The sequence below is a fragment of the Budorcas taxicolor genome, chromosome 10, assembly GCF_023091745.1.
Source record: "Budorcas taxicolor isolate Tak-1 chromosome 10, Takin1.1, whole genome shotgun sequence".
NCBI classification, from domain to species: Eukaryota; Metazoa; Chordata; class Mammalia; order Artiodactyla; family Bovidae; genus Budorcas; species Budorcas taxicolor.
Window position 1 is genome coordinate 83,497,318 of NC_068919.1, and position 19,852 is coordinate 83,517,169.

General features: G+C 44.5%; 2 protein-coding genes across 4 annotated transcripts in view; one reads left to right on the forward strand and one right to left on the reverse strand.

Annotated features, from left to right (window-relative positions):
* The window catches only part of ZNF410 (zinc finger protein 410), a 43,009-nt gene extending 39,538 nt beyond the window's left edge, over window positions 1–3,471 (forward strand). For all 3 annotated transcript variants that reach the window (XM_052646505.1, XM_052646503.1, XM_052646504.1), the window contains one exon: window positions 2,703–3,471. In XM_052646505.1, coding sequence (XP_052502465.1) covers window positions 2,703–2,741 — 39 coding nt within the window. In that variant the 3' untranslated portion in view covers window positions 2,742–3,471. The remainder of the gene's footprint in view (window positions 1–2,702) is intronic.
* Window positions 3,472–6,613: 3,142 nt separating this feature from the next.
* Window positions 6,614–19,800, reverse strand: FAM161B (FAM161 centrosomal protein B). Its single transcript, XM_052647387.1, has 9 exons — window positions 19,609–19,800; window positions 16,557–16,876; window positions 15,044–15,597; window positions 12,946–13,292; window positions 12,355–12,482; window positions 10,352–10,516; window positions 10,034–10,133; window positions 8,511–8,653; window positions 6,614–7,839 (listed from the first exon to the last, which is right to left on the reverse strand). The coding sequence occupies exons 1-9, from the start codon at window positions 19,798–19,800 to the stop codon at window positions 7,701–7,703; spliced, it is 2,088 nt and encodes a 695-aa protein (XP_052503347.1). The 3' UTR covers window positions 6,614–7,700.
* Window positions 19,801–19,852: the final 52 nt, after the last annotated feature.

Genomic DNA, 19,852 nt, shown 5'->3' on the forward strand with positions numbered 1-19,852 from the left:
CCACAATGGGTTGAGTGTAATGGACTTGGAATGGAGAGAAAGGTGTGGAATGGAAAAATGAGAGCAGGAAAGACAAACTGGTTCCTCTCTTGGGAGGGTCTTGCAGGACATGATTTTTTCCTGGGGGCACTGGGGAGACATGACATGTTTTTAAATGGGGTATGACATGGTCAGTTTTGTGTATGCATTAAGTCCAATAATAGTACATTTGTTCTCCTGAACATGGAATTGGCTTCAAAGTGTCCTTGTCTGGGTGATGCTCACTGACAGCCTCAGGCAGACACAATAACACAAACTGCCTTAAAAAAGGAAAAGAAAACTTGGCCTTCACCCCGGAAGAACACAAGGGCCTATAATGGAAGCCTCAGACGCTTAATTGTGGATGCCACCAGAGGAACGTGCCATTCTTAGATGCAGCTGAACATCCTGCATGATCACGTGTTCCTCATGGATCCTTCAGTTCAGTTCACTTCAGTTCAGTTGCTCAGTTGTGTCTGACTTTTTGCGACCCCATGAATTGCAGCACGCCAGGCCTCCCTGTCCATCACCATCTCCCGGAGTTCACTCAGACTCACGTCCATCGAGTCTGTGATGCCATCCAGCCATCTCATCCTGGGTCGTCCCCTTCTCCTGCCCCCAATCTCTCCCAGCATCAGAGTCTTTTCCAGTGTGTCAACTCTTCGCATGAGGTGGCCAAAGTACTGGAGCTTCAGCTTCAGCATCATTCCTTCCAAAGAAATCCCAGGGTTGATCTCCTTCAGAATGGACTGGTTGGATCTCCTTGTAGTCTAAGGGACCCTCAGGAGTCTTCTCCAACACCACAGTTCAAATGCATCAATTCTTCGGCGCTCAGCCTTCTTCACAGTCCAACTCTCACATCCATACATGACCACAGGAAAAACCATAGCCTTGACTAGACGGACCTTAGTCGGCAAAGTAATGTCTCTGCTTTTGAATATACTATCTAGGTTGGTCATAACTTTTCTTCCAAGGAGTGTGTATACAAATATAGCTTCTGTCTGAGCCTCACTTATTTTATTTTCCTTTACCCTACCACTGTTATTTTCCTGTCATCAAGGCATTTCCATTGCTTATCCCCTCCTTTTCCTTCTCAAGGTAAGCTTGTCACATTCTCCAGTACCTTTCCTTTTTTTTCAAGCTGTCAGCCCCCAAAGGCTCCAGCTTCATCTTCTTCCTCATCCAGGGTCAAGCTACTAACTGACTTTTCTACCAGTGAATGAGGAGTATTGATTCCTTAGGGATTATTCTCAGATGCCAGAGCAGGAGAAGGCAGGAGCAAACCTTAAAACAACACATAGCCATTCCAAATTGTTTCTTAAAGATCACCATGCATTGTAGATCAGACCTGTAAGAATCTATTGATGGACTTCTAATTGGACCCCTGTAAATATGCTCTAAAAATAAAGATAACTAATCAAGAATATCAGAGAACAACCAAGTCAAGTATCAGAAATTATCATGGAAAATAGATGAACTACAAATGAACTCTTGCTCAGATGGTTCAGATTGGACAGTTTTGATTTTCCTTCAGGGGGGCCAGGTCTTCTGAGAATTAGAGGGTTCACTGTGTAGGCCCAGCAGAGACCCAAGGCCTTTGACCTCTTATGGACTAACAGTCTTCCCAAATGGGGTTCTGTAGCCCCACTGAGTTTACATTCTTGAACTTAAGAACCAGTATAAATGATTGCTAGCTAGCTTTGACTTTATCTTAGAATATTTCCCAATTAAAAAAGGAGGAAAACAGAAATGACCAATTCTTTAACATTTCTTGAAAGTGCCATCGCTAAGTTTGAGTGCAAACATGTGGCTCTTGGTCTAGATTAAATACATACCATTCTTATGATTCTCTACCACATACCATTTTCTACCACACAGCATCAAATCAGATCTGTAGTTTCTCTAAGTTTTATGCTTTTCTTTAAATTTCTTTTAACTTCCATACCATTAAATCCTACTATGTAATTTACCTTCATCTAAATTAAGATCACCAAATACATCTCTAGCTCAAAATTTATTTGATTAGATTTTATAGCAAGCTCAGTGTTTATCCTGTTTTCACTGTATTATTCCCATCTCATTTTGTTTTCATAATAAAATAGAACCCAGTTTCATCATTTATTACACAAAACCACTTTACAGTAGGAACCCTGGGTTTAGAGTAGACTGTTCACCCCATTGGAGACTCTCAGGCTTGTCTTCCTCATCACAGGAAAGGTATTTTAAGGCCAGGAAATCTCTGATTTTTCATGACTGGGTTGTAGTTTTCATGCAGAACCCCATTCCTTTTATTTCTACTTGAACCTGCAGCCTTTGGTTAACTGACTGTGGTTTAACAGTACCTTGGTTAACTGATTGATATAAGATTTTTGGTTCCACCAGTTCTGATTTGCCTGACTAGAGAGTGTGATTGCACAAATAATTTGGCTTATAGAATATTATTATTATTATCAAGATATCTTACCGCCATAGTGGAAATGATAGCATCAAGTGGTCAAAGTGCTGTCCTAAGGTCAGTGTATAAAATGAGATCTATCAGTCTGTGCATGTCTCTTGGAACTAGCTGTCCCTGGCTCACCATTGTAGTGTATTCCCCACCCCCAGTTGTAAACCTTTCACTTAGTATGAGTTTTTTCCTATTATTCACTGGTAACTATTCCAGATTTGTTTTTAATCTCTTACAGTTACTAAACCAAGGAGATTTAACTGAAAGACGGACATGAGCCATGGGTGCTGACTCCTGGAAGAGCAGCTTTGTCTGATCCCAGAGTGCATTCAGTGGGAACAGGATGCTTATGGCTCACAATTTGCCAGAACCAAAACAAAAAAGGACCCCACCTTTGCCTCTGTTCATCTTTTCTGGCCTAGAAGATGAATGTAGGAGAGCTTCTCTTCAGTTACCATCTGATGCAGACAAGGAAGAAAGCAGTGAATATGGGCTGGGTAACTGGACCTACCTCTCTTCCCACTGCACAGTTTTGGGATAGACTTCTCCCAAAAGCGAGTTTGATTACGTGTTGGCTGCGGTTTCTCAGTAAGACTGTTGAGGGGAGGTTTTCCTTTGAAGAGTTTTCATCCCAGACTGAGCTGTCTTTTCACTTGGGTGAACTAAATCCTGCCACCAACCATAAAACTTCACCAAGAAGTTCAGCTTTCAAGATGCCTTGTTGCTTTGGAGAAGGGTATGATGTCAGTCCTGTTGTGACATTCTCCCTTTAGCAACCTGAGTAAGAGACTCTCCGCCACTGGGCTGCAAAAAAATAAATTACTTGAATCCCTGCTTGGCCCAAGCTGAGGTACTATCTTGTCCTAGTCACCTCTACTTGGCCACTTTGCTTTCTTTGTTTATGGAACATACAGTAGCATGTTAAGAGTTTTGTTTTTTTTTTTAAGTTAAAAATCATGATTCAGAGCTTCAATTGTTTTTCCTTGAAATAAAACAACTGGTCAGTTCTTTGGCTCCTTGTTTTTTTTTTAATATAAATTTATTTATTTTAATTGGAGGTTAATTACTTTATAGTATTGGTTTTGCCATACATCAACATGAATCTGCCACAGGTATACACGTGTTCCCCATCTTGAACCCCCCTCCCTCTTCCCTCCCCATACCATCCCTCTGGGTCATCCCAGTGCACCAGCCCCAAGCATCCTGTATCTTGCATCAAACCTGGACTGGCGATTCGTTTCTTATATTATACATGTTTCCATGCCATTCTCCCAAATCATCCCACTCTGTCCCTCTCCCACAGAGTCCAAAAGACTGTTCTATACATCTGTGTCTCTTTTGCTGTCTCACATACAGGGTTATCGTTGCCATCTTTCTAAATTCCATATATATGCGTTAGTATACTGTATTGGTGTTTTTCTTTCTGGCTTACTTCACTCTGTATAATAGGCTCCAGTTTATCCACCTCATTAGAACTGATTCAAATATATTCTTTTTAATGGCTGAGTAATACTCCATTGTGTATATGTACCACAGCTTTCTTATCCATTCATCTGCTGATGGACACCTAGGTTGCTTCCATGTCCTGGCTGTTATAAACAGTGCTGCGATGAATATTGGGGTACACGTGTCTCTTTCAATTCTGGTTTCCTTGGTGTGTATGTCCAGCAGTGGGATTGCTGGGTCATAAGGCAGTTCTATTTCCAGTTTATTAAGGAATCTCAACACTGTTCTCCATAGTGGCTGTACTAGTTTGCATTCTCACCAACAGTGTAAGAGGGTTCCCTTTTCGCCAGACCCTCTCCAGCATTTATTGCTTGTAGATTTTTGGTTTGCAGCCATTCTGACTGGCGTGAAATGGTACCTCATTGTGGTTTTGATTTGCATTTCTCTGATAATGAGTGCTGGTGAGTATCTTTTCATGTGTTTGTTAGCCATCTGTATGTCTTCTTTGGAGAAATGTCTATTTAGTTCTTTGGCCCATTTTTTGATTGGGTTGTTTATTTTTCTGGAATTGAGCTGCAGGAGTTGGCTTGTATATTTTTGAGATTAGTTGTTTGTCAGTTGCTTCATTTGCTATTATTTTCTCCCATTCTGAAGGCTGTCTTTTCACCTTGCTTATAGTTTCCTTTGTTGTGCAGAAGCTTTTAAGTTTAATTAGGTCCCATTTGTTTATTTTTGCTTCTATTTCCTGTATTCTGGGAGGTGGGTCATAGAGGATCCTGCTGTGATTTATTTATTTGTTTATTTTCCTGCTGTGATTTATATCACTGATGAACATAGATGCAGAAATCCTTAACAAAATTCTAGTAATCAGAATCCAGCAACACATTAAAAAGACCATACACCATGAGCAAGTGGGCTTTATCCCAGGGATACAAGGATTCTTCAATATCCACAAATCAATCAATGTAATACACCACATTAACAAATTGAAAAATAAAAGCCATATGATTATCTCAATAGATGCAGAGAAAGCCTTTGACAAAATTCAACATCCATTTATGATAAAAACTCTCCAGAAAGCAGGAATAGAAGGAACATACCTCAACATAATAAAAGCTATATATGATAAACCCACAGCAAACATTATCCTAAATGGTGAAAAATTGAAAGCATGTCCCCTAAAGTCAGGAACTTTTTCACCACTACTATTCAACATAGTTTTGGCCATAGCAATCAGAGCAGAAAAAGAAAGAAAAGGAATCCAAATTGGAAAAGAAGTAAAACTCTCACTGTTTGCAGATGACATGATCCTCTACATAGAAAACCCTAAAGACTCCACCAGGAAATTACTAGAGCTAATCAATGAATATAGTAAAGTTGCAGGATATAAAATCAACACACACAAATCCCTTGCATTCCTATACACCAATAATGAGAAAATAGAGGAATTAAGGAAATAATTACATTCACCATTGCAACAAAAAGAATAAAATACTTAGGAATATATCTACCTAAAGAAACTAAAGACCTATATATAGAAAACTATAAAACACTGGTGAAAGAAATCAAGAGAGGACACTAATAGATGGAGAAATATACCATGTTCTTGGTTCGGAAGAATCAATATAGTGAAAATGAGTATACTACCCAAAGCAATTTATAGATTCAATGCAATATCTATCAAGTTACCAACGGTATTTTTCACAGAGCTAGAACAAATAATTTCACAGTTTGTATGGAAATACACAAAACCTCAAATAGCCAAAGCAATCTTGAGAAAGAAGAATGGAACTGGAGGAATCAACCTGCCTGACTTCAGGCTCTACTACAGAGCCACAGTCATCAAGACAGTATGGTACTGGCACAAAGACAGAAATATAGATCAATGGAACAAAACAGAAAGCCCAGAGATAAATCCACACACCTATGGTTACCTTATCTTTGACAAAAGAGGCAAGAATATACAATGGATTAAAGACAATCTCTAACAAGTGGTGCTGGGAAAACTGGTCAACCACTTGTAAAAGAATGAAACTAGAACATTTTCTAACACCATACACGAAAATAAACTCAAAATGGATTAAAGATCTAAACGTAAGACCAGAAACTATAAAACTCCTAGAGGAGAACATAGGCAAAAGACTTTCCAACATAAATCACAGCAGGATCCTCTATGGCTCCTTGTTTTAAACAAATTTGTTTTCTTAGAGAGTAGATTAAGAAAATAATTCAGCCTTTCCTTTTAAGATGAGGCACTGATCTACCCTTAGGAGTCCATGCAGGTAAAACTGAGTTCAGAAGTCTTGGAGCACCTCACATGAGCATCTTCATCTCCAACTAGTAGTTATTAGAGTATCACTCTAATATCAAGAGTATCAAGATATTCTTGAATCTTTGCAGAAAGGTAGTTTTAAAAACATGATCAAAGTTCTCCTGTTAGAGCAGGCACTCTTGCTATCATCCTGTCTTTACAGTTACTGAGAGAGAATATCTAATTATTATTGCTGAGAAGAAAAGCATCCAAAGATCACCTATTAGTAGGACATCATGGCTGTCAGAAGAAGTTTCAAATTTATTAAAATGAACCTCATGCTGACACAGTACATACATGCACACAGTGGCACATTCTGAGCAGATACAGCAAAGAATTAATTACTGTTTTTTTTTAAATTTAATTAGTTTATTTATTTATTTGGAGGCTAGTTACTTTACAATATTGTATTGGTTTTTGCCATGCATTGACATGTTTCAGCCACTGGTGTACATGTCTTCCCCATCAGGAACCCCCGTCCCAACTCCTTCCCCATTCCAATTACTGTTTTAAATAAAGTAATTACAGTGATAGTTCTTAGTTTGTTAATGACATGCATAATTACCCTGAGTTCATACTTCTATTTTTAAAATGCCAATTTTATACTAGAACCTACACTTATTTTTATATTAGAACAATGATCTTCAACCAAGGACATTTTGCCACCCAGGGGACTTTTCGCAATATCTGGAGACATTTTCGGTTGTCAGAACGGGAGAGGGATGCTATTGGCATCTAGTGAGTACAGGCCAGGGGTGCTGCTAAACATTCTACAGTGTATAGCTCCCTCACCTGAAAGTGTCATCTGGCCCAAAATGTCAATAGTGTTGAGACTGAGAAACCCTGTATTTTGGGTTGCAAAGGTGTCATCCCCCATGGGCTAAATCTGATACACAAATGTGAACTGTTTTGCCCACACATTATTTCCAAATAATTTTTTTTTGGGGGGGGGGGGTGACCAGGCCATGCAGCTTGTGGGATCTTAATTCCCTGACCAGGGAATGAACCCACACCTTGGCAGTGAAAGCAGAGTCCTAACCACTGGACCACCAGCGGATCCCAGTAATTTTTAAATTAGTTGCCAACATGCAGATTTCTTGTTCCTGTTGAAAATGTGGTTTACCTGGCAATTCTAGACCGATAGTCCAGCAGGACCATATTTTCAAGTCTCTTTTCTATCTCCTGCTGTCTTAACAGCTAGCCCATATGACCCATTTGTTTCCTGACCAGGAAGACTTACACCTTTTTTCTGTACATATGCTTATGTGTGAGGCACAAAGAAAGAAGCATTAATCAGCTCTCATCTCTCCATCTTGAACTTCTCACTTTGATTTAACTTGGATCATTCTCTGTTATCTACTTTTCTTTCCTCCATTCTCCAGAAGTAACCATGACTCAAAATCCAAGTTTTGCCCGCCTTGACTCAGCCCCAAGTTTGCTGCTTGATATTATTCAAAAGCAGTATTGTAAGTATCCTTATTAAGCAAGTGTTCTGAGATTATCTGGTAATTCATAAGACAGCTCCTCCAGTTCTTTTTTGGGACTTGAAAGCTGATCCAGAGATTCTTCTAAATCCTGCTGTGGATTCCTGATGCCAAGTTTTGTAGTTTCATGAGTGCTGCAGAATAAATTAAAGCATTATACAATTTTAAGTTTTAAAGGAACCATCATGTAAGGCATAAGCATGGTTTCAGCATTATCATTATTCTGTATGGGGTAGAAAGGCAAATTTCTAGGGAGAAAGATAGGAATTAGGGGAAGGGCTGCTAGGACTTCACAAAATTTGAGAGTAATGGAAATACTGTATTTTTTTCTCTTTGACTTATTAGATGATATCAATGGAGGAGTTGGTGCTAATGAGTTACTTTTTAAAAATGCTAGATTTGAAAAAGCCATGGGGACCATGCTAAAGGGAAAAGAAAGGCTTTGATCAAGATTTTACAGCTTTTATTGGGCTCTATAAAGGCTTCTGCCTTCACTTGTCAAAGAGTGTAACATTTAATAGGAAGTAAAAGAGTACATGATTTTTCTTCAAAAGTGAAGGCATTGGACTGAAATTGGAAAAATGATCTGTTTCATATTGAAGGAATCTAGACCTAATATACAATGATTATATTTTATTCACAACTGTACTACGCACCAAATTTAAATGTGTTACTTGGAGATCCCTGGTTTAGTATAATGATAGTATAGGATTGTGACCTCAGAATATGAATGAGTGTTCTAAAGCTTCCTCCCAGCGGCACTGCTATAGATGCAGCTTGAAAGCTGCAGGATGACCCCAATCACCTGGGACAATCACTGACTTCCCACTGCTCCTTCCACTGTAGAGCCTGGCTGCCCTGACCCTTGTTCCTCACAAAATCTTCATCCAGCCCAGCCTGCTTCAGGGTGTCTCGATACCGCTGTTCTGCTTCCTTCCTGGCAAGGTCCTGTGGAATAGAAATGAATCTGCTATAGCTGAATTACCAGATTAATTATAATATGCTTTAATACTTCTTTCCCTATCCCACCGCCCCACCGTCAATGCTGTACACAGATTTGCATGAAAATTACTTAGAGCCTCGTTTTCAAGCTTTAAAGTACATAGGAACTACCTGAAGATCGGATTACAATGCAGACACTCATTTGGTAGTTCTCAGATGGGGCCTGCAATTCTGTATTTCTAATACTCTGAGGAGATGCCAGTTGCTGTTTTGGGAACCATACCTTTGCCAGCCAAGGATTCAGATTTTTGGAAGACCAAGTGAGACAACAATGAAAAAGATGGACTAAAAACATATAAGATTCAAAAGCAACCAGACCATCATCAGGAACACTTACATATAACAGACTGAAAATAAGCTGCACGAGTAACATTCTTAACAGGATGGATGGTCTGTACGTAGACCAGAAAAGGGTTATTTTTTGCTTATTTGATAAAGTGATATTTTTCTCAGAGTGGTGAAAGATCTTTTGAGATCTGAGAGTGAGCTTCCTAGGAAAAAGCTAACATAAAGAGCAAAAGTCATTATGAGAAATTTTTACTTAGAAATCTAAGTTGCTAAGTAAATCCAAGACAGTCCAGTGTGTGTATGTGTAATACGCAGGGAGCTGGGGAGGACTGGACCCAGGAAATGCCTCAGAAATGCACTGATAATGCCCAGCATTTGGAACCAGGTCATTACAGAATGCCAACTTTTGTTTGAAACTCTGGAGAGGAGAGAGATCTGCAGGGCCTGATGCATCTCAAAGCTGTCTGGGATGGTAGCCTTTCTAAGGCTCTTCAAGTAACCCCGGAGCTTCCTTAGGGAAATCTCAACTGATTCCAACTTCCCTAAAAGTCTAGAGAACATCTTAAAGAGAATCTTGCAGTCAGAAAGCCACGTAACCTGGAAGAGGCCTTGTGGGGTACTTGCAAGCATCCCAACCCCTGAGGACCTATAAATGTGCCACAGCTCTGGAGGCTGGGGATGCCCAGGGCACCAGCACTACAGGAGGAGAGGTGACATTAGCAAGTTAGAGAGTGCCAGACTAATTGTATGTCTAGGATCTAATCTCCATTCTGATTCAAACTGTAAACTATAGTGAAAACCCCAGGAAGAGAAATATCCCTTTATAGATGCCTTTGGAATCCAGTCTTGGATGAAATCAGTCAAACAGTGTTCAGCAATGCACTACTTACTTTGGGAAAGATAGTAGTAATAAAATTAGCCAAATTTAGAATCTTTCCGAGCCTAAAGGAAGTGTTTAATACCCAGATATTAAACTGTTTCATAATTTCTAAGAGCTGTCTCATCCAAGACAGAAAATAAATGATACTTTAGATTTACCTTGGGAACCTGTTCGAAGAGATATGGCCGCCTTTGTATTCTTTTCTTCATCTCCTCCAGTTCTTTCTTATACTCTTTTGTTCTTTTACGGTCATTGTTCCTGAAATTAACAAGACTTTTAGAGTGAATTCCAGGTTTTTCCAACCTGGAATACCTTTCATTCCAGTTAAATGGAATAACTCCCATAGACATTGGAAATTCCTAAATGTGCCTAGCAAAATTCTTGACTATGATTACAGGAGCCTACTGTAATAACCCCATTTTCAAGGCAAATGGCTCCCAAGATAGTTATCTCTTTGACACATGGAGGATACTGACCGATTCTCTTTCAGCTTTGCTCTGAACACCTCCTCCAGGCTTTTATGGGGATCCATGGCTTTGGCACGCAAGGTGACAGATTTAGATATCGCCTGACACTTCTTTTTGTGCATCTCCAACCACTGAGAACTTTCATCGGCTTTTTCCTTTTTCTCAAGTGAACATCTAAAGGGAAGAGGCAAGGAAGAAATACAGATGACCAACCTGGGTATAATTTAAAGCAATCTTAGTAACCTCTCTGGAAAGTCAGTTGTTTTTTTCTATGAACAGGTGACTAATTTACCACACTGGGATTTCAGAAAGAATAAGATTCTGTGGTTAAATGCACTGGCAGACGAAGCCTTTCCAGCACCATGAACAGTGAGTTTCTACCCTAGGAGAAGTTCATCAGTTGAACTGGAAAACATGAGATAAAATACTCTTACACTCAGGCTTCCTGCTATCTGGAAACAGTAATACTAATAACCACCATTTGCTGAGCTACCTACACTGACCCAAGTACAAACAGGCACCAATAAGTACTTTATAGCCATTAGCTTTTGTAATCCTAACAGCTGCCATCTGAGGTAAGGACAGTAAGTCTCCCTGTTCATAGGCAACAAGATTGGGCCTCGAGGGTAAGCTACTTGCTCAAAGCTACCCAGCATGCAAGTGAAAGCCAAGGTTAGAACCAGGATATCTGACTCCCAAGCCTCTGCCCTTGACAACTGTGCTGTAAATGGTAGACTGGAAGGTGCCTGAATTCACGGTCCTTTGTAAATACATATCTGCGTTTCCACAGAGACCTGGAAATGGGTCTCCTTCAACGCACAGACAATTTGGGGTCAACTTGCAGCATTTAGTTTGTGTAAATATCATTCTACAAGGTACTATAGAGAATTCTACCAAAAAAGTCAAGACTCTTGCAGTTGGATGTTTATATTCAAATGGACATACTAGGAAGGAGGGTGGGAAAGTTTAATCTGCTAATATGTCAAACTCCCTATTGCCAGAACGCAGACGTGGACATCCTCTGCAGGTGGACCACCCTCTGGTTCATGAGACCTATCATAGTGAGACCTCAGAATACTGATGCACTGAGCCTTGATTTAGCAGCTCTGACTGAAATTTGAGGAAGAAGGGAGTATCCTTTAGATTCTAAATACATTTCTAAAATCCCTGTTGTGGGCCTTCAGCAGCCACGGAGATTCTGTGCACTCCTGTGAGCCCCACAGGAGGGCACTGAGATGCCAGTCCTCCCAGGGCTAAGCCACCTGTTACACTGTGACCGCGCCTGCTGTCTTCAGCTCAGAGGCCTGCTGGAGGAACTCCTGCTGGGGGCACTGGCTGGATGAGACCACCACCAGGACAGTCAGGTCAGTTAAAGAGTTAAAAATGAGGAGGCTCCTGTTTCCCAATTGACTTAAAATAGTTCCCCAAGATGAATCAGAAAATCTCAAATCTCTGCCATGGATACCTCATCTTTATGGCAGGGTTACACACACAGGTTCAGGCTTTTCGGAATTCCTGTTCCTATAGCTTCCTCTCACCAATGGATCTCCATCTGTTTGGAAACTTCTTTCTTTCCAGCCTTTGTCTGGCTGACTCCTCATTCTTCAGGTTTCACCTTAGACATCTATTACAAGAGACCCAGGCTGCCCAGTGCCCCTACAGTTCCCCATATTCACCCATCATTATACTACTCACAAGATATAATAGTTGCTTCTTTTCTTTTCTGTATTTCAGACTAGATATTAAACTATAGGTTCCATAAGGTATCTTCAACTTTAACACTGTGCCCCGCACAAAGTCACTCCCCCAAGGATACTAGCTGAGTGATGGCTCGGCATTCTACAGCACTCAGTGTGTGAGGGTCACATGAATTCCTGTCTTGATCAGAGGCTCCCCTTCCACCGCTTTCTCGGTCTCTCTGATAACAGGAGAGGAGGCTCGGCAGATGGGTGAGTTCCAGCATTTGGGACAAGATCTGAGCACCATAAGCCTCATGCAGCCTGACCACTCACCGGACCGCAGATTCCCGCTTCCTGGTAGCGTCTGTGATATGTATGGGGAGCGTGTTGGCAGAGAGGGAAGCAAGCCCATTCAGAGAACGACTCCTCGACAGGCGTGTGGCGGGTGGCTGTGGAGATGCCTAGAAGAAACAAAGGCTGATGTTGGTGGGATAGCATGTGCAATTAGTTTCTGTCTTCACTGGGATTCAACTGTGGTGAAGTACTAGTCAGAGTCTTCATTTCTCTCTTGGGATTAAAACAAGGGTAATGAGATCTAAGGGCCAAGACTTGGATATCAATCCCAAAGTTTTTAATTAGAGGAGAAGAGTTCTTTGGAATTGGTACTGGGACATGGCTAATGGATCCCAACTCCCTGGCTTCCAGACTTGCTTGGACTTCTTTCTGCAAAGTCCCTCTACCAAGAAGAAAGGAAGGGAAGTATTCCTGTGGTCATAAATGTTTAGGATCTGTGAATCTGCTTACAGCTGAGCCAGTGTCTTTTTTTTTTTAAGATAGAAAAATGTTGAGAGAAGTGCCTTCCATTGAGACTTGGCCCCTCCTGTGTTTTGGGCCTCAGCCCTGGCCCTCTGCCTGAGCTCTCACCTTTCTCCCTTCAGAGGTGGCGACATCACAGGGCCTCCGAGTGTGACACAGGCTGGCGGTTCTCAGCAAGAAGGGCTTGTTGCGCGTTGCCTCCCGGGTGTCTCTTCTCTTGGCAGCTTGCTTCTGGAAGGCCTTGTAAAGTTCTTCGTAATCAGGGACAGCAGGATTCACCCGAGGCTGGAATCCAAAATCAGTGTGCAGAAACCCAAGCTTTTCCTCCCGGGTCCGTGTGGCTGTTCGAGGCTGTGGGTCAGCCTGGCTACTGGAGGGGGCAATGGGGGAGGAGGCCTTCTGGAGCGTGTCTAGGGCTCTCATGTGGATGCGAATTTTCCTAAGGAGCTCAGCTTCTGTGGAAGAGAAGTCAGGGTGGCAGTGGGTGAGAAGGGACCAAGCTTCATACCCAAAGGTTTGGAGAGCTTTCCCTCTTAAATACTTGCAATGATGGAGTGTAATGAGGCTGGAACCCGTGATTAACTTTCCAGGAATTTTGCAAGCTAGTTGGCACCATGTGGAAAGCTTGAAGTTGGCCAGGATAGGAGTATTTATTCCATGAAAATGGCAAACACTATAACTTCCTTTTTTTTCTTTTTTTCTAGAGAGTGCCCTAATGAATGTTGACTAGGACACTACTGCTCTGTGCTAATCAGGCTGCAGAAGCAGCTACCATTTACACTTACTGAGCACTTTCTACAGCGCCTTCTTCAGAGATGAAACGGGAGGGATGGGCCAGACCCGGGCTCCTCTCCCAGGTCTCCCTTCTCGGGCAGAGGCCCCACTGTCCACTCAACTGCCCAAGCCCACATCACTCTTGCTGCCTCCTGTCTCATTTCAATCAGTCGCAGGTTCTGCCATCTCCTCCTCTTTAACCTCTCCCTGGGCCAGCCTCTTTTCATCCTCTCTGCTTCATAATTTCTCGGGTCACTGAAATAGATCTGTAGATCACAATCCCTCTGGGCTCGCCCATCCCTCTTCATTATCCCCAGAGCAGAGTGAGCTTTCTGAACTGTGTATCTGACCACGAGCCACCCTAAAACCCCTCAGTGGGGACTTCCCCGATGGCTAAGACTCCACGCTCCCAATGCAGGAGGCCCAGGTTCAATCCAGATAACAGATCTAGGTCGTGGAACTAGATCCCACATGCCGCAACAAAGATCCTGCACAGCCAAATAAATAAATAAAATCTGAAAAACAAAACCAAACCCAACCCCTTCAGTGTCTCCCTGCTGCTGCCCTTGAGATGAAGGCCAAACTCCCTCCCATGCCCTGCAAGGGCCCAGGCCCAGCTTGTGCCTGTCTGTCCCACCCTTCTCCCCTTTCTCTTTCCCCTCTACCTTTCCATGCCTCCAATGCGCTCAGCTTTCTTACCTTCAATGTACTGTCTCTTCCTGATACACTCTTCATTCCTTTTCTTCTACTTCCCCACGGCTCCTCCTTTAGGGTCAGCCCCCACGCTCACTTTTCTCTGGGGACCTTCCCTCACTGTTCCCATGCCTCACCACACTCTAAGTCAGGTCCCTCTGTTACATGTTCCACAGGCTCCCCCAGGCTTCCCCCTTTATCCCCTGCAAGTGACTTGTCACATTTGTAATGATTTGTCTGCCTCCCTCCCTTGTCCACAAACTCCACATCTGTTTCTTCACACCTGGGGTCTGGCATGTGTTACTGAATGAGTGAATAAAGCCAGTCAAGAAGCTTCGCTTCTTGAAATAAGTACCTCACAGGAGGTGGGAGGGGGCCTTCCCTTGCGGGCAGCTGGCTAGCGGTGGTACTGGCCCAGGCTGGTCCCCAGACATCTCAGCGGCTCTCTTCTCCGGCGCCTGTGCTGCCACAGAGGTTTTGGCATCCACTCACTGAGACAGACGAGGTCATCGGGATGAACCTGGGGCCTCCCACCCCTCTGCCAACCAGGTGCCCCCACTGTACCAGCCGACGCAACCCCACCCATGGCTTGGGCCTGCACTGAGCAAGGTCTCTGATGGGGCCACCCCCAAACAGCCCATCTCCATAGCTAGGCTGACCCCTGAGCCCGACTCTCCCCCACAGCACCAGCTCAGCACCTCCGGGCGGGAGGGGGCCGGGAGGTTAAAGATGTCTTTACCCTGGAGTTTGTCCCCGAGGGCTGGCTCCAGAACGGACTTGGGGATCCTCCTGGTGGCCTTTTGCTTGGGGACTTTGGCTGTAGTGGCGGTGGCGGCCAGGTCCCTCTGCAGAGTAGCTTGCTTTCTCCGCTCCTCCTTCTCCAGGAAGCTGAAGGGCTTCAAGGAAGAGAGGAGCAGCTCCTTCCTCTTCTGGATCCCCGCCCGCCTGCGCGCCTCATTGTGCTCCATGACCTCCTGGTAGAGGGGCAGGTAGACGTGGGCGGGCACGGGCTGGGCCCGGAACTGCCGGTGGCACTCGGCCTCCTCCCGGCCCTGCTTCTCGGCCTGCTGCCTCTCGGGCTCAAAGGAGGCAGGGGAGGCGAGCCACTGTGCCTTCTTCCTGGCCTCGCGCAGCGTCATGCGGAATGGTTGAGGGACGGTGATAGATGACACCCAGGAGCTGATGCTTCTGTGCTGGGAGGGAGGCCTGGAGCTGGATGGTGGCTGTGGCTGAGCCTTGGGAGTATGGGAGGGCAGGGTGCCCCAGGAGCTGCAGCGCCTCATGGAGCCACACCTGGGGGACAGAGCAGCTGTGTGAGTGGAGGATGGGACGGCCAGGATGCCCGGCTCCTCCAAGATCCTCCGCCTTCCCCCCCACTTCCAGCAGGTCACACCTAGTTTCTCAGCCACACGTCACAGCCCCACAGGCCTCTGGTTTGGTGGCTGGTGGTTTTAGTTGCTAAGTCATGTCCGACTCTTACGACCCCATGGACTGTAGCCCGCCAGGCTCCTCTGTCCATGGGATTCTCCAGGCAAGAATACTGGAGTGGGTTGCCATTTCCTTCACCAGGGGATCTTCCCGACCCAGGAACTGAACCCAGGTCTCCTGCATTGTAGGCAGATGACTTACTGACTGCCTCTAGGCCTGCGCTTTTCTCAACCCAGCCTCTCTCCTTCCCACAGGCCAACCCGGCAGCCCTAGGAAGGAAGTCTCTTCTTAGAATTCATCTAAGAGTTTTCCACTTTGCACTCTAATCTTTTCATTTGGTAGAGACAAGAGGGCAGTGATTAGGAGGGGGGCTTTAGAGTCAGGCCCAGGTTCAAAACTTGCTTCAAACAATTACCAGCTGTGTGGCCTCCAGCAAGGTTCTCCTGGAACCTCAATTTCCTCAACTGCAGAATAGCAAAAATGATATCTGCTTACAGGATTATTGGGGGAGAAAAGAAATACTATGAGAGATAAAGTATAACAGCATAGAGCAGGGCTTGGCAAGGTAAATGGACCTTGGTGCCATTCTCAGGGAGACAGCATATTTGGGAAAGGCATCTCTTTAATTGATCCCAAAGTTTCAGTTGACTAAGGGTTACCCTTAAGCGTGATTAAGGACTGTGTAGGAATCAGAACATGTTTGGCTGATGCTGAGCTGGAGCATGGGTAAGTGGCACTTGCAGAAGGAGGTCTTTGTTTTACTGAGGAGGAAGATGAGGCCTAGAGTCACAACGTGGCTTGGCCAGAGCTGTGCACTGCCTTACCTCGCAGATGAGGGGTACTGCACCTGTGGCTTCCCACTGCCTTTGTCTTGAAAGAAATGCTCCAGGTCCTCATCCTCTTCAGAGAGGCTCTCATTACTGTCTGGGTCAGACGGGTAAAGGGATTCCAACAGGCACCACCTGTCTTTCTGCCTCAGTGCCTGCAGAGTCTCGAAAAAACTCCCAGTTGAGTCAGAAGTAGAGTCTGTCTCCTCCTCTGGACTGAGGAACTCACTGAGTTTGCCAGCCCTGGGCAAAACCAGCCCATCCTCCTGCAGCTCGTTGTCTGCATCTGTGTCTGAGGAGGATTTGGGGAAAAATATCTAAAACAAAATAGAACAGACTGGGGGTCAAACTATGATTTCAACACGTAACTATTAATTTCATGTTAAATAAATCTATATATTAGGGACTGGGGTAGGGGACCAAAGAAAATGTGTTACTTGCTTTAAAGAAATTTCATGTCTCAGGATATAGGCTGTGATTGGTTGGAGGACAGGAAAGGGAATCAGAGCTGAGTTGGTTCATGCAGTGTGGTGAGCATTTGTGGAGTACCTCCCTTCACCATGCAACCCTGCGCTCTAGGAATCCGACCTGTGACCTTGGCCACACTCTGGGACCTGCCCTTTGGGGGTTTTACCTATTAGTTGCCAATCTCCCTTTCAGGCTTCCCCTGTCTACACCTCTGCTTTTCTCATATGCTAGCTAATTCCCACCCTCTTACTAGGAATGAGTAATTAACAGGAGAGACAGTGTGGTTTAGCTGAAAGAGTCCTAGAAAGTGGGAAATCTAACTGGGTTTAAACACTCCTTTCATTCAGAAAATATTTACTGGTGTCTAATGTGCAATGCTGGGAAAGACTGAAGGCGGTAGGAGAAGGGGATGATAGAGGATGAGATGGTTGGATGGCATCACCGACGTGATGGACATGAGTTTGAGTAGGCTCTGGGAGTTGGTGATGGACAGGGAAGCCTGGCATGCTGCAGTCCATGGGGTCGCAAAGTCGGACACGACTGAGCGGCTGAACTGAATGTGCGTTGGGCATTGGGTTGAGAACAAGACAAACAAGGTCCCTACTTATGAAGCTTACATCCTAGTGAAGGGAGAAAGACAATGTAAGATGGTAATAATTCAATAAAAGCCACAAAACTGTGATAGACTGATGGAATGGCTATGGGAAGCTTCTCTGTTGATAAAAGTCCATCAGATAAAGACCACTAGGAATGTACCTGTAATCAGAACTAGGTTTATTAACTTGTTACAGAATACCTTCTAAAGGCGCTTCCCAGGTGGCACTAGTGGGAAAGAATCAGCCTGCCAGTGCTGGAGACGTAAGAGATGTGGGTTTGATCCCTGGGTGGGGAAGATCCCATGGAGGAGGGCATGGCAACCCACTCCAGTATTCTTGCCTGGAGAATGCCATGTACAGAGCAGCCTGGTGACCTATAGTCCATAGCATTGTAAAGAGTTGGACATGACTGAAGTGGTTTAGCACACACTTTGGGAAATTAGGAAACTTGGTTGGGGTGGGGGTTGAGGGCTTTTTCTAGGGTTGGTTTGTCCTGAATGATTCTGAGGAGGATTAGGGGAAGCAGGGATCAACTCTGGATGGATGCTATCATGAAGAGGGCAGTTTAATAAGTGGGTGAATGAGCCATTTTTATTCAAAAGGTGGCAAGAACAAAGTAGGGCTGGATAAGCAGTTGGTAAGTAAGCATAATCATTTAGAAGTATGTGGTACTAGTTGTTTTGCAGGTACAACGTGGCCCTGTGAGAAATACTGATTTCTGCTGATCTTGCTGCTGGCCTCATCTGGGTTTATTACAGTCTGAGTTGTACTTTCTCAGTCCTGGGATGATTTTCACTTTCTCACTGTGGAGGACTTTCAGGATGACACCTGATCAGGGAGAAAAATGTCAGACTTGCCAAGATGTGGGGAAAGAGGGTTTGGGGCTCAAAAAAAAAAAAAAAAGAACAAGTGCAAAGGCCTTGAGGCAGGGACCTGAGGCTGGAACAAATGACTCTTGGAGAAATTCAAAGAGGGTCAATGTGGTTGGAGGACAGTACTAGAGAAATCCTTCGAGAGGCAGGCTGGGGCCACGATGGGACAGCACAGGTTGACTGGCTGCAGTTGGCGGAAGGGCTGTTTCTGGTCTCCAAGTGGACACCTGGTAACAGCTGAACTGGGTGCTCAAAGATCTGGCTCTCATACTGGAAAAGAACACTGGATTTTGAGTCAAAGGTATGTGTGCCCTAGCCCTCATTTTGCTACTGAAAAGCATTTAACTTTAGGAAAATTCTTTTCTAAAAAATGACTTTATTGATATAATTCATACATATCATACAATTCATACAACTCAGTGTACAATTCAGTGGGTTTCAGTATGTTCAGTTGTGCAGCCATCACCACAGTCAATTTTTAATCAACTCTCAAAACACCTCATTCCATTTAGCAGTCACTTCCTATTTTCCCTAATCCATCCCCACTCCTCAAGCCCTGAGACCACCAATTTACTTTCTGTCTCTGAATTTGGAGGGCTTCCCTGAAAGCTCAGTTGGTAAAGAATCCGCCTGCAATGCAGGAGACCCCGGTTCAATTCCTGGGTTGGGAAGATCCCCTGGAGAACGGATAGGCTACCCACTCCAGTATTCTGGCCTGGAGAATTCCATGGACTGTAAAGTCCATGGGGTCGTAAAGAGTCGGACACGACCGAGCTACTTTCACTTCACTTCACTTCTGAATTGGGGGCAAATTTCTTAATCTCTCTGTGCCTGTTTTCTCTTCTATAATACAAAATGGAGACAACAATCCTGGAGGTGGTTGAAACGATAAGCGAAAACAGGGTCACTGCTACGATTCTATGAAGAGCTTGACGCAAGGCGCAAGCGGTTCAAGTCCCGGAGTTAAGAGCCTGCCTTCGCGTCTGCAAACTGCGGGCTAGAATCCCACGCCCGGGTCGTCTGTCTCCAAGGCAACGTTTCAAACAGTTCCTCTCTCAGGGTTTCCTTTCCGGGGTGCAAGCCTGATCCCTCTCCTTCTTTTTCTCTCCTCACCTGATGGCTCCACTGAGCGCCGCCGGAGGCTCCTGCAGACCTCCCCACGGTCATCTCCTCAGCCGGGTAGAGAGACAAACGGCAGTGACAGCCGCGGTGACAGCAGCGGTGGAGGCGCAAGGGAGGCGGCTCAGGTTCCGCCCCTTTCCAGCGTGGGCCTCTGATTGGCTCCCAGGCGGATACTCGAACCATTCCCCTCCCCCGGCAGCCTCTCTTCTATCCCGCCCAGTCAGGGAGGCCTCGC

Excerpts from the sequence above, each read along its gene's own strand:
- FAM161B (XM_052647387.1), bottom strand. The coding sequence starts at position 19,800 with ATGGTTCGAGTATCCGCCTGGGAGCCAATCAGAGGCCCACGCTGGAAA. Across the intron at positions 12,483-12,945 it reads CCACCTCTGAAGGGAGAAAG|GCATCTCCACAGCCACCCGC; the intron begins GTGAGAGCTCAG and ends TGTTTCTTCTAG. Across the intron at positions 7,840-8,510 it reads GAAGTCAGTGATTGTCCCAG|CACTCATGAAACTACAAAAC; the intron begins GTGATTGGGGTC and ends TTTATTCTGCAG.